At 32.6% G+C, this 14727-nt stretch overlaps 1 protein-coding gene across 5 annotated transcripts; it reads right to left on the bottom strand.

Moving 5' to 3' along the window:
- Window positions 1-1209: 1209 nt before the first annotated feature.
- Window positions 1210-13541, bottom strand: LOC127869518 (uncharacterized). Of its 5 annotated transcripts, none has more exons than XM_052412148.1 (15): window positions 13349-13541; window positions 9907-9952; window positions 7484-9605; window positions 6544-6858; window positions 6102-6347; window positions 5768-6007; window positions 5212-5508; window positions 4762-4929; window positions 4626-4650; window positions 4280-4338; window positions 3800-3955; window positions 3627-3663; window positions 3291-3394; window positions 2900-2927; window positions 1210-2579 (listed from the first exon to the last, which is right to left on the bottom strand). In XM_052412148.1, exons 3-15 carry the CDS (start codon window positions 7563-7565, stop codon window positions 2540-2542), a joined length of 1797 nt encoding a protein of 598 aa, XP_052268108.1. In that variant the 5' UTR covers window positions 7566-9605; window positions 9907-9952; window positions 13349-13541; the 3' UTR covers window positions 1210-2539. The 5 variants fall into 5 exon arrangements, with proteins under 5 accessions (XP_052268108.1, XP_052268107.1, XP_052268109.1 ...); XM_052412147.1 differs by lacking the exon at window positions 13349-13541 and adding an exon at window positions 12931-13302; XM_052412149.1 differs by lacking the exon at window positions 13349-13541 and adding an exon at window positions 12918-13010.
- Between the last annotated feature and the right edge of the window lie 1186 nt (window positions 13542-14727).

Genomic DNA, 14727 nt, shown 5'->3' with positions numbered 1-14727 from the left:
TAGCAGATTGCAGGTCCCCATTACCCATAACAGTTTGTTACGTATGAAGGTGACACGAAATAGTAACACAAGCGGGACTGAAACACGAAGAAACAACGCATCGTTGGCGATATCATATAAGATATACTACTCCGAATGTTCCGAATGTATTTTGCAAGACACAAATTTGCTCACCATACGTTTACTGAGAATATATATAAGTATGTTCTTAATGTCCGTTTACTATACAAAACAACAATAATGGCTTTGCATTGCCAGACGAGCGTTCTATTTTTGTTTGCAGTCACGACAAATATGCGAGAATACAACAGTGTGACACGCGTTAGCTAAATACATACACTTTATGAAATACGTGGATACACATTTCTTAAAGTGAACTTGATGGACCTGGAAAAACAGAGACGGTGAACGCTTGAAACCTGTTTGTCAGGTGTCAGATCACAAACTTAATGCTGGGTCTCATTTACGAAACATTTATATTGTTTTAACGTACATTTTTGACGTGTTTAAACAATAGCAGACAATTTTTATTTTGTGAAACAACATACATACAAAATAATTATTTTATATCAAAATCGACGTTTACGAAGTGAGAACGTCTAGTAGAATGACTATACAAAACCTAAAACTTTGTTTCAATTTCCTCGTGCTAAACCTGTACAATAGAAATCGCTTATATTTCTACTGTAAACTTGTAATAAAGCGAAAGACAAAAACCGCATGATACATTTCGAAACGCGTGAAATAAATAGTACAGTGGTCACATGTTGCATGAAGCAAACAGCGAAACGCACAGAAAACCAAGAATGTAAGCATACATTGTTCGCTGAAAAACGCGTTTTAAAAATATTACAAACAGCGCATGACAATGAAATAAATTTATTTACAAATTTTCGTATTTTTGAAAAGTGTCGTTACATGTATTTACTAACTAATATAAATAACTTGGGAAAGGCCCAGATTAAATCCAAATACGAAGCAAAACAAGTTGAAGAAAAAACATTCGGAATTCGAAAAATTTCGGAATTCGATAACGGGACTTTTGTAGGAAAAATATAACGCGCTACCTCGGCCCTATTGATGAATTTTGAAATATTGCGGAAACGCTATGTTGGTAATAAACATATTTTCCAAATTGTACTGCACTCGACAATAATTAATTAAGACAATTGAATACGAATGTTTTAACACATTAAACAAATATTTCAGTGCAAACTGTACATTTTATTTATTCAACAAACTAAAATAATTTAATCCATTTGTTTACACGCATTTTTATATGTTACCACTTGGCTCATTTGTTATAGAAAATCTAACAGTTCAACTCCTATAACTAGATAGTCTGGTATTCCAAACAGCTTGTTACTTCTCAAGAGATTAAAATACAGTGTACTATCTAAACAACAACACAAAACACAACGTCATTTGAACAAGAAATAAGTATTTTTTCATATACGCACGATTACTGATTCAAACAAGATATAGCCCAACCAAAACACCAAAGACAATCACAAATATTAATAAAATTCACTTAAGATTTTAACAATAATTGTGCTATTTTTAACAATAATACAGATTAACATAGACTGCTGAAACAATCATTTCAACTACTTTTTAAATAAGGGATGAAATACGTTACAAATTAATTAACTGGTAAACCTTTTGCCGTAACCGGTTATTAACCGGTTAACCGAAAATGTTTAAAAGTAAAAATATTTAAGTATTCGTTAAACATTTCATACAGCTCGTACATGCACTCTATAGAAACGAAAGTTATTTGAGGTCCCTTGGGTTTATTACATATCAATTTCTTATTAAATGTATTATAACATTATTTTAATACTTTTGAAAATATATCCTTTTTTGTATTTATTTCCTCCTGTGTAAAAGTATACATGTTAAAAGTTATATAAGTACACAATGTTTATTTTGTCTCACAGTTTAAACTAATCAGCAAACATACATGTAAATGCAGAACATACACAAAACAACAGCGTTCATTTGGTCAAGCAAATGACTTTGTCCACTAGCTTGTGTCTGATGCGGTGGCTAGCCTTTGTAACAAGGAGACCTGTTTTTGAGAACAATCTCTCCCATGGCACGGATGTCAATGGCACGGTCAAAAGGTGTAGTGGACTAGCATATTATCATCGTCGGCGACATAATCCGCTCCACAGCCCATTCATATATGCGCGGTCATCCTTTGCATAATATTCAGTATTCTCAGAGCCTTCATCTAGCATTGTCTTTGAATTGACAACGCTAACTATGATGTCGTATGGTCGTCGTTTCTTTTTTACAACGCTTTAAGTGAAGTCATCAAGTCTTATGGTATTTTCTTACCCCAGTTTCATTGTTATCATCGGTCTTTCGATGTTATAACAAACGACAAATAGTGCGCCGTCAGTATAGTTTTCTTCTTATTAACAACACTGTAGATACCCACATATGGCATCGATGGTGAATTGACAACATAGGCAATGCAATCGTTTGGTTCTGCCTTTGTAGCTTTGCCGTTATTTGAGGCGTCATATAGTCGTTACTTCTTAGAGACAGCACTGCATTTGGCGTCTTCTGAACTACAATGACGAATACCAACATTCGTCCTATAATGGACATGCTTTCAAACTATTTACATATTTATGACAACACGCGTTGCATGCCTTTAAGTCATTTCATTTTAACATGATTCTAATAAACAAGATATTAAGTGTGTGACTAAATCATGATAAATAGCATTTGCGTTTTATTTACACTAATGTAGAAGTGTTTTAGGAACAACACTATGCAAAGAAAAACGTTAGATTTCGAATGTTTTCTATATCAACATTAGATTGATCAACACATTTTTATGAACGTGCATTTTGCCATAACAATTAGACTATAATTTAATACTCACGGTTCAGGTTTTGAAGTGCATCTTGTTGCTGAAGATATTGAATCGAACAAGAATTTGGAATGAATGAAAACGTGGGTTGATGTTAATAATGTTTTTTCATTTACTATATAGTTCGATTGCATATTAACTCGATTTGATTTGTTACAAATTAGCTTAATCTTATTTAATTTCATAATCTTATCTTCCCTATTGCTATACTAGGTCTTGGTTTGTAAATTCTTCATTGTGTACACGAAACATGAATTTAATGGTATTCTTATATAGCATGCAACACAGTTTAAACATTTTTATCAGCATTAATATCAATATCGGAAGCGTTAATCATCACAACGCAATGTAAAAAGATGACGAAAACAGACCATAACTGCAAATATTTTGGCCATATGTGTACCTGATAACGCAAAATCAGCAGCTATAGCGCCATTGCACAGAGTGTCGTCATCATTTGCGTCAATTGCTCCCAGCTCGCAGGAATATGTGGGATCATCTGTTGAGCTATGTAAAGTAACCAATTAAATGAAATCTATATGTACGTATATAAGTAGTTCATGCAATATGCAGTATTGATACAAAGAAGTATTGATGAATTATTAATGTTGAACAAAGAAACACAAAAATGCACGTTTAGTTAAGTAAAACAACGAAGTGTCCAAAAATTTATGTCGACAGCATAGTACTACATACAAAACAACAAAACATTTTTGATTAAACAAAATAATCAATGAACCATTTCCGTCGACAAAACCCAGGCGCATGATTTGGACCTGAAAAACACACAACGTCTAAAACTGTAAAGATTAATTTGACATTGTATATTTATGAATTGAATCTCGTTTTAGTTCAAATAGAAAACAAGAATTAAATTTTACACTATATGAATAATATCCGCATATATGTTACCTGGCCAATAGTTGTTCACCGGTCCTTCCTCCAATATTTTTATACTTTCGGCGTAAGTTTCATTGTCGAACGCATGTGACATTTCCGCAATCTCTATTGACGATACATGCACATTCACAACTCCGGAACTATGTGTTTCGTCATCTGGAAACCGGCCTGTGTGTTACAAACAATTGTTTTATTCGAAGCTACGAATTTCGGAGGCACAAACCTTGTTTATTTATCCGATTCATTTTTTTTTAAATTATGTGCGCCTTTACCTTCGGCACAGATGATAGACAATAGCTGAATTTGCATGCAAAAGAAACGGTTATTGACGTAATGCTAAAAGTCAATTGCAAACTATATGTCTCTTTTGTACCTAATGAAGAAACCATAATAAATAAAAAAGATCGTACAGATGCGCTGTCGAAAACAGGGTAATGTGTAATGCAAGAAGAAATTATGTATAACAGTGAACAGTTAGAACTCATGTATTACCTTCAAAAAATGCGTAGTTGGTTCCTGTATTCATATCTGAATGCGCAGAATTTGCATTTCTGTGAAAAAGAAGAGAACATATTGCATAACAAACTGACGGCATATGCTTATACAAGATATCAAATGGAAATAACGCTTTACTGCTTTTGTATGTAATGTGCATTATTGCAAAACATACACATTATATATGCACATGCATGACGTTTTTTGTTCAATGTAAGCAGATCGCACAGATAGCAAATTCATTTTAATAAAATAAGATAATATTAAAACTAATCGTTTTCGTTGGTGTGTCCTTTATAAAGTGTCTTCATAATTATATGGTTACTAAGCAAACTCATCTTACATGTTATTATTGCTCTCCAGTATCGCTGAAAAGAAATAAAGCAGCCATTATTACTGGTTTGAAATGTCAGTATGTGTAGTTGATATTCACACCATACAAAATATGTTGATCATTTTGCATTTTTATTGATACTTACTAGTAGAACGAAAAATCCTTACTAGCGGCGACACGCATGTGTAACCTCTCTTGAGAATACACACACTAAGTGTCAACAAAAATAAACTGCCAGCAACAGTGCAACACACCGCAACGATAAAGACTGTTGATTGTTTAGCATCTTTTTTATTTGTATTCTCAGTTTCACCTGTTTATCAAACGAGTTTGTGTGTCATTAATCTTACTAAATATTTAATGCAAACATGTATAATTTGTATAATCTTTCCACATATTATTAATATCAGTTTTATGTTTATATGTTTAGACGTACTTCACATGTGATGTAAACATATGTATGTGCACACGTTTTGTTTTAAATATGAATGTTACTGCAATATTAAAAATGTTGTTATAATTTCACCTTAATTTAACGTTACTATAAATTAGCTAAAAGACCTACTAGCATATTGCAATTAAATAATCGTCTGACCTTGATGAAGGTCTTTGTCAACATGAAAGTTGATTTGAATTGCCTTGCTGTCTTTTCCAAGTGCATTAGCAGCTACACATGTATACATTCCGGTATCATGGGAGCCACTTGGTGTCATTGTATATCGAATCGTCGATTTTCCACGACTGTATTGAAAGCCGTTTTTTAATAATAGAATTTCCGGAGCTGGGTGACCATCACCGCGGCATAATATCGTTACTGGGTTGGTATCATAAAACGTTATGTGTGTCTGATTGATGAAACCTTCTATAAAGAATTCCCCAACTGACGCTCTGACTGCAATTGTGAAAGCATTGTATAATAACCGAAAATACGTAATATACACATTAGATGCATTAATTGTATTGTTTTGAACATTCAAATGTTTTCTATTAGAACAAAAACTCAACGCTAAGCACATACTATGTGCTTTTTAATTAACGTTTTATTAATTAAAAAGACAATCAAATAAAAACAAAATAGGCATGCACTTAGTATTCAATACAGAAAGATGTAATGGATACATTCTCACTTTCAAATAGAAAACTTCACTTACAAAAAAGCTCCAGTTTGAAATGACCGACTTTGTTGCCCACGAATTTTTGTGCTCCTGCATCTACCCTGTTAACAGCATCACACAGCGCCAACACTTCAGGTATTGGTGTCCTCGGGATTGATGGACATTTTGAACCGATAGTTGGTTCTCTAATTATAGATACTGTCGGGTTCAAATCTGTGATGTTACATGGTTTATTTACGGGCATTAAGCTATCAAGCTCGCATAATTCTGATGGATCTGAAAGCAATCATTTAAAACTCGTGAGCGAATGGCTGTTTTTGTTTGTAGCAATAATAACGGTGTAAATACGTACATAATTAAATGTACATACCCATAATATCAAGGGTCTTTTCTTCGTATGCTAGTGTTTCCAATCTACATGCAGTTATCGATGCACGAGTATGCGTCTGGTATTTATGCATGAATGAACTCAAATTGGCTGTATTATATGTCTTCAATATAGACAATATCATATTATATTTAATGTTCAAACCGTGAATTGTCCATATCACTTCATTAAATAAATTGTTGGAGCAATTGTCTGCGTCGATGATCTTCGTTGTAAGACGTGTGTGTTCTGCATAAAATAAAATAAGTGTAACTGCTTTAATACTATGGTGTTGGTTGGAAAGCCAAGTTTATTAAATACATCAAAATTAAATCAATAAGAACCTTGTATTTAAAATTTCCGATATTCTATAAGGCAATATATTTAGTCAAAATCTATAAAAAAAAATGTTTAAGCAACAAAAGTCCATTAAAACAAAACATACTTATTCTGCACACGTTCACACCCTGGCTGTATTGTAGAACACCTTTGATTGGTACTGCGCATTTCCATCTTGTACAAGTATCGCCATGCGCCCCAGTGGAAACAGTACATGAAGCATTTACTCCCAAGCAAGAACATCTAACGTTATTCGGTAGGTTTGGTGGATCTTGTTGGCAATACCCGCTGCTGGTCTTTATTTGAACTACAAGTCTGTCCTCTTCATAAAAACTTACCGGGACCGTTTCCTGACCAGTTATGCTACATGTAATGACCGTATCAAAAAAACCTGTATCACTGGTTATCATTGGTGTTTGAGCTGCAATAGGACATAAACATGTTTATTTATGTTTATGTTTTCAATAAATCTGCAAACCGATCGTCCTCAAAATCCATTCTGTGATATCACACACAAAATAAAACACTTCTGGTTGTATTCTCGAAATACGACCTACTATTGTAAAGCCACTTGTATAAATTATATTTAAAAATATCCTTTGGATTAATACAACATTTCATGTCGCCCCGCATCAAATGATGTAATACGAAATTCCTACCGTGTATAATGAATTGTATAGTGTATACCCCAACGTGTGGGTCATATTATCTGTAGTTATTGAACACTATAAGTGTTGTCAAAGGCCAATATAAGTGTATAAATGTAATGCTCAAAGTGTTTTTCCTCATAGTTGAAATGTCTTAAAAATGTTAAAAAAATAACAAAAATGTTTCTAAAACACTCTCTACCGAGAACTCAATAGAACTATAGTTAAACGGCGCTTTGACATTAATCCATAACCGTTACTAGATTGGCAATTGGAATAATTTGTGAACAGCGTATTTCTACATAACATAGCAATTTATAGGATTTTTCAGATAAATTTGTTTATATTTATTACATAATATTTTAATTGAATAGTTTGGCAACCTAATAAATTACTTACAAAACGGAAATCCGTGTTGAAGAGAACTAATGATGTAAATCAGCTGTAGTTTTATTAACTTTAAATATCCGCTAGTAAACATCCTTTTGTTATTGATATATCACAAACAAATGTTAACTATGTGCTTTCACTATTACAACATTGATTTTATTGTGATCTCTAGTTTTGAATAAAACGAATTAAACATGAATATAGTTTTATACTGAAACATATGCAAACATCTGTGTCGATATGATTCATTTCCATGCTCACAATACTGACAAGTGACCATACAAGTGGATATGAAAACATTAAGAGGAAATTAAATGGAACAATTGCGTAATGCCCTTTGAACTTCTGTAGCTTAAAGGAACTTGTCTTTTGGTCATTATACAAATTTAATATTTAGCTATTGGTATAAATTTCGCGTATCTGTTACAACAAGACAATGTGATACTTTTATAATAACACCCCATATTTTGGACGCCATCTTGGTTGTCAATGTAACTGTAGTATGCCAACTGTCCAACTTCATTTAAATTGAACTATGCGCACACCTAAACAGATGTATGCAAAGAAACGCCATGGACAGAAATGAAAATATTTCCTCAAGGGATAACATTGCAAGTAAATATTATATTTCTGCATTAGTCCGTTGCATGAAGACACTGTTTGTTGACAGAAAAAAACGCACTAATATGGAAGGGAAAGTATGTTAGCATGATATTGCTGTTCACTATAGCGCTTTGTATTCAATCTATAACAGCATAGACACTCCACCAGATGTACGACGGCATCAATGTCCAGCCTCGAGTCAACATAGATCCAGCTACTACATGTATACTCGTATCGTTTTAAAGGGGCCTTTTCACAGATTTTGGCATTTTTTTAACTTATTCATTAAATGCTTTATATTGATAAATGTAAACATTGGATCGTAAAAGCACCAGTAAAAAATCAAGAATAAAATTAAAAAAGGAAAAGAACATTGCCCGGAGCAGGTTTCGAACCAGTGACCCCTGGAGTCCTGCCAGAGTCCTGAAGTAAAAACGCTTTAGCCTACTGAGCTATTCCGCCGAGTACACATTCATGACGTATTTTATACCTTATATAAGCAATCTTCGTAGTTTCACAAAATTTAACGACAAAAACAGAACTCTCCAAATTATTCAATCGTTTCGCGTTGCAACGCTTTATAATTTTTAGATTTTAAAATCGTCAAAAGATGCATATAATGGCTATATTAGAGCATGGTAAATGTTCAGTATTACTGTTTCCTCACAAATATCAAAACTAAAACGAAAATTTGCGGATCTGAAACAACTTTTTTCAATTTTGTCAATTTACCAAAGCGTGAAAAGATCCCTTTAAGAGTTATGTTACAAAATAAGGGACGTGCTTTCTATTGTTCGTACAACTTATTCTATTTAACGTGAACTCCAACTTCCTTACGCGAGAACGACATTGTGTCACATCCATATCAGAAGTTCTTTTATTTCACATATTTATAACAGGCATGCAGTGCGTCAGAATACATTATTTGATATGAAGTAAACCCATTCATGTGTTAAAATGTATCGTTACAAACCAGTGTTGAAATAAAGTTTATATGAATTCGAACAAGATAAGGGCTGATCTTCGCGTATATTAAATTTAAATGCAACCGTTTGTCTATCCGTTATTAAATGAGAACACTGTAAGACCACGAATCCCTTTAACATTCATATACAAGTATAATTGCAACATAAAATCAACACAGTCAATGGTAACAACAGGGAATGCCGGCGGCAAGTTGTACACGTATTTGTAAAATCCATTGACTCTGGCTTTTGTTGAATATATATGCTGTCAGACAGAGTGGCATTGAATAATGCTGAGCAGGAATACATGCCAAATCTGTATCTGTCAATATTGAAGATTGTAAGTGTCGCCTCTTCATCGTTTTTGGTTATCTCATATTGGCCTGTAAGTGCAGAGCTGTATAAGTAGCAGTCGCCAAATGCTGTACATTCCCCGATAGCGGTCCGAACATTCTCGGAATTTAGAAGCGTGAAACGAAAACTGCCCTTAGCAATGCATGTAAGGCTTACGTTACTTCCATCTGGGGGCTCCAATGGACCGTCTATTTGTATGGCTGAAACACCTGAATTGTGAACACGCTAAATAACATTCAACAAACATCTGTTAAAATGATTATTACGAACATAATTTGAATATGTTTTTTATTTATTTATTTGAGTGCCTAAGTTTGCTTTGGGAAATTAAACAAACAAGGTATCGCTTGTATGTGTATTATCATTATCATTAGCATACTTATTATAAAAAGAAGTAGTATTAGTAGTTGTATTATCAACATAATAATAATAATAATTAATTCTGATACTAATACTACAACTAATAATAATAATAATAATATAATAATAAAAATATTTAAAAGTCAGTACCTGCTTCGTAAAATATAATCACACACACAATCCACATAAACCGATCCTGGAAATATATAAATAGAACAAATGAAAAACAGTAATGGTGATTATACAGCCATAGACATGTAGATTCTATATTTTTAAGAATGAATACATGTACTCTGGAAAGCTTAACAAAATTGGTCTGGTGTTTAATTAAATAACGACGCGAGCATGGTGATGAGTAAAATTTTTTAAATATGCAGTTATGTCCAGTACAACGTTGGATTTGTAATTTGATTTCTTGTTCATGTTGGTTCTGTCTAGAGTTGTTTACCTTAAAGAAGAAAGTTAAAGCCTATCGAGCATCATACAATTTTAACCTTCGTGATTATACATGAGACGCTAAATAAATCAACAGCCGAAAATAGCATAACGTATCTACTCTATATCTGTATTTAACTTATTTTATAGAATACTGTCGTTTGGCTATATGCATTTTACATCCGCAAATTAAATGTCAGTAAATACGTATTGATAATCACATATCATCCACCACCACAAGCTCCCGCCTCGCAATACATAATTTGTTATTGATAAACTGAAATTAACTTGACAAAACGACCCTGTATAGTTTATTTTCAAAGCATTTACTGCGCAATGTTTATAACGTGGTAAAATTATGTTTAAGATGTTGCGCTATGAAAGGAGAATAATTATGAAATTCTTTGCAATTGAATCTTAATGACAAATTTCTTTTTGTGTACATTCTTTTTAAATCAGTCATTTTTTTAGTTACCTCCCTTTAACTGTAAGCGTATGTTAAATGAATGTATATTCGTAGAGGAACATTACACTTTCAGACTAATATCAATATGAACTAACAAGGTTGCACCGCATAGATATATGTAATTCGTTCGTATTTATAGCTCACTGTAAGAGATTAAGCTGTGAACTGGCGAACAGTATATATATATATATAACACTACATAGAGGTTGACAACCCGAGCTAAGTAATGTCAACAGCGTGTGATAATACATGTATGCGCATTATTCTAAAGAAGTAAACAGCGACTTCTGTATATACATCCTCCAAACCCAAATAATTATTGTATCTCGTTTTGTTTCTTCAAAAACTGTCTTGGCCCTCCCGTCAAACGTATACAGGCACGGCCAGAGTGCGTGTAAGGTTATATTTGGATGTATACTTGGATTTATATTCATACAAGATGTATTGGTAGTGTTTGATCAACGCTTTGATTCCAAAGGTTATAAACACGCGTAGAAAAAAATAAGAGTTTCGCGCACACATAATTGAATGATACATTGTAGATGCATTTTTTTGCTTTATAATATTTAGAGAAACAATCAAGTAGTGTGTGTCACGTGCAGAATACACGATTAAAGATAGATACGTAAATACATTTTGACCAGCCACGGAGATTTTCCAAAAATAAATGTGTCAAGTTTTCATTCATTTAATGAAAACAGGTTGTATGGTATGTTTTTATTGTGTAAGTAATCGTTTAATATCATCTATGAACGAAGGAGATAGACATTAGCATCCTCAGACGCATTCAGTAAATATTAAGTTTCGCAAATATAAATATAGTGTGAGTGTGTACAAGTCATGCACTATTTAAACTATAATAAACTATGATGTCAACGCATTGTAACGCTTCCTGCTTTATAATCTGTTAAACATTTATGCAATTATGACAAGCATATGTTATGGAGATAACGTGAATCGAAATAAAATTGTACAGAGTGTTGCTGTTATCAGCTATTTGTTAGGTACATAGAAAAATTATAATTGAATCAAAGCGCTGAAGGCACTAAAGTTGTTCGTTTTTGTCGGCCATGATTAGCTTGTGCGCATTGCACAAGCTAATCAGTGTACAAAGGCTAATCTTATTTGACGTGCATTAAGCCCCGTTTTCCAGGAAAGCAGCCAATATGTACAGATATCAATGATAAACACAAGACTGGCCAATGTCGTCTTACAGGCTGGTATATACACTCACTGCTAGTGGACATATACACTCACTGCTAGAGAGCTAGCTAGAGCAGAATCATTCGTAGTCTGCTGCAGACAGGCAGCGGTAATTGGCAGAGTGAATTGCGGTTCTTGCCGTACTCAAGGCTTCTCAGCACATACTGATTTGCAAAATATGCTCTGTAAATTTAGCTGGCCGCTAACGCGACCAACTAAAAACGAGTAGATCTGTGGGAATCTTATATTTTTCGTAAAACATTGTTATAAAACAACTAAGGTTTTATAATAACTTGTTTTATAACTTGCAAATATAATTGTGTTATAAAATTGCATACTAAATCAATATTTTACTTCAAAGTGTATATACATTCAACACTGAATCTATAAATGAATTAATTAATTATGAATCGATGTTGCTGCAAATCTCAAAAGTAATAACTGGACACGAACAATAATAGAGAAACAATGAACCACGACGATTTTGTATAACCATGCCCTTTCTTGCACTCAAGTTCTTTATTTTTATGCAATCGTTTGTGTATGCTAATACGTTTTTTGAGAAAGAATATTATTCTGATTAAAATAGCACATAACAGGAATTTAAAACATACTCAATCGTTTTCTATATTTAAATAGCTCGAATAGTGTTACTTTGAAGACCATAAAAACCTTACACGTATGACGTATGATTTCTCTTAATTAGTTCAATAACGATTTTGGGTGTGTGGACTTTACAGCAGACGGAGCTTTGCGGCCCCGACTAAGACCAAGATGTGTATACGTCCAACACGTGTTTTCATAGTACGATTTGTCATTGAAATAATTCTACTTATAAGTTGTTTTTATGTATTCCAAATTGTACAAGTTGGCCATAAGTAAAATGCAACAAGCCTTTTTAATGAGACATTATACACCAGATAATATTTTATTTCGAGCATTTATTACATAAATACAATATATTTATTGTATAAGTATAATGTAATTTATATGTAAACTTTAGAATATTTTTGACGCAATTTTAAGTAATGGAAATCAAATGTAAAGCAAAACTCACAAAATAATACTACCTGCATAGTTTATTCCGTACAGGCTAATGATAACATGTTCTATAAATAAGAACGGTAAATCCATCGGAGTTTTGACCGGGTTTTTGTGTGAGTAAGTAAGTAAAAAAAATTTAAAGTGACATGTGCAAACATGCGTGATAAGGCTCTCCAAAATTAAATGTGTTTCAATAGAAACAATTGAATTGCGGCCCATTCGGACATTTTAAGACTATAAATAAAAAACTTTGCCTATTAGATATATTCTTCATCAAACAATAACTATTATAAGATGGAAAAATGCATTTTAAAACGGAACACATCTGTTTAAGTGACTGTGAAAATAGCTCAACACTCTGGATTTTGTGGTCACTTTGTATTATTGTTTGGAAATCGAATAAATGTTTATGTAGTCGATAACGGTAACTTAAATATTTCTTACCAGTTGACTGCTTTCGTTAACAGTTGGGATTCCCCATGCATGCGAACTGACTACTTGGCAAATAACTGGGTCAAGTTAAGTAAACACTGAATGTCAGATAAAGGGACATTTTCAATAAATTTGTGTAGCAGTGCGATTTCCATTTAATAAATGCAATACTTTGTCGGAAAGATTATTATTTAACAAGTTAGTATCATTGCAAACATGAATTATAGTGAAATATAACACTTTCCATTTTCAAAATGTCTTATATAGACTACACAAAGACGTACAATTTCACAAAAAAAAAACTGTCGCAAATCCTAAATTTATGTATTTCCTAAAGGATATTGTGATGGATATTTTGAGCAATCAACAATTTTCAAGATTTGCCTAAAAATGGCACGCTGATGTTCTTTCTACCGTAATCACAAAAATTCTGTCAAGAACGTTAACTACTTTAATGAGCGTTGAAGTATGCGTTTTCCTAAGAAATAAATGACAATAGAGCGTACAAAATGTAAAGCAATAATGAAATATATCGAAAAACACAAAAAGAACCATTTACTTTAATGCAAATCGTCACACTTTGATCGGGAAGTTTAGTTTTGAAGGTGAGACGCTATATATATATATATATATATATATATAAGAGTTTGTCAGGTACGTTGAACAGTTTTCCTGCTGTAATATACGATTCTGATATCGCATAGTTGTATCTTTTACTAAGTCATAAAATACCCAAATAAGTGTTTTTAGCTAACTTAAAAACGATACCATTGGTCTTAATTTATCCGTATTCAAATATAATTATATTAATTGCCGTCAAGTACGTTAATTTTCAGGAACGTGTAACAAACACATAAAAGCCTGTTTACATAAGTTATAATGATAGAATCTTACACATGCGCATACGTTATTTAAACATCCGCAATATTTAGCGATGTTAACATTGCGGGAGCAGTTTAAATCTTGAAAAATAACCTTGTTGTTTTATCCATCTACATCGAGGTAAGTAAAATACATTTTTTTTTGCATTTAATTTGCATTTTATATAAGTTTTAATATACATTAAATTAACTGAGAATGAAATTGTAGATTATTTGAAAATATACAGCATAAATGTCCTATAAATTTAAGTAAACGTACCTGACACAGTTACTTTTACAGATTAAATAATGTGGAAAACGAGGGCTTAGTATCAAAAAATATTTAAAGAAATAACAACAACGAACAAAGCTTTATAAACTGCCTATTTTAGCATAAAATGAAGACCAACAGCAACAATATGGAAAATGATAAGTAGAGAAAAAAGAGACTTAAGTTACAAGAAGAAGAAAAAAAATGATAGCATACCATGCAATACAGAAACCAAATTGGAAATTCGAACGGCGAAAAGG

The sequence above is a fragment of the Dreissena polymorpha genome, chromosome 2 (genome assembly GCF_020536995.1).
Source record: "Dreissena polymorpha isolate Duluth1 chromosome 2, UMN_Dpol_1.0, whole genome shotgun sequence".
In the NCBI taxonomy this organism is placed as follows: domain Eukaryota; kingdom Metazoa; phylum Mollusca; class Bivalvia; order Myida; family Dreissenidae; genus Dreissena; species Dreissena polymorpha.
The sequence above is the reverse complement of the archived record's forward strand: the minus strand, read 5'-3'. Positions and strand labels throughout refer to the sequence as shown.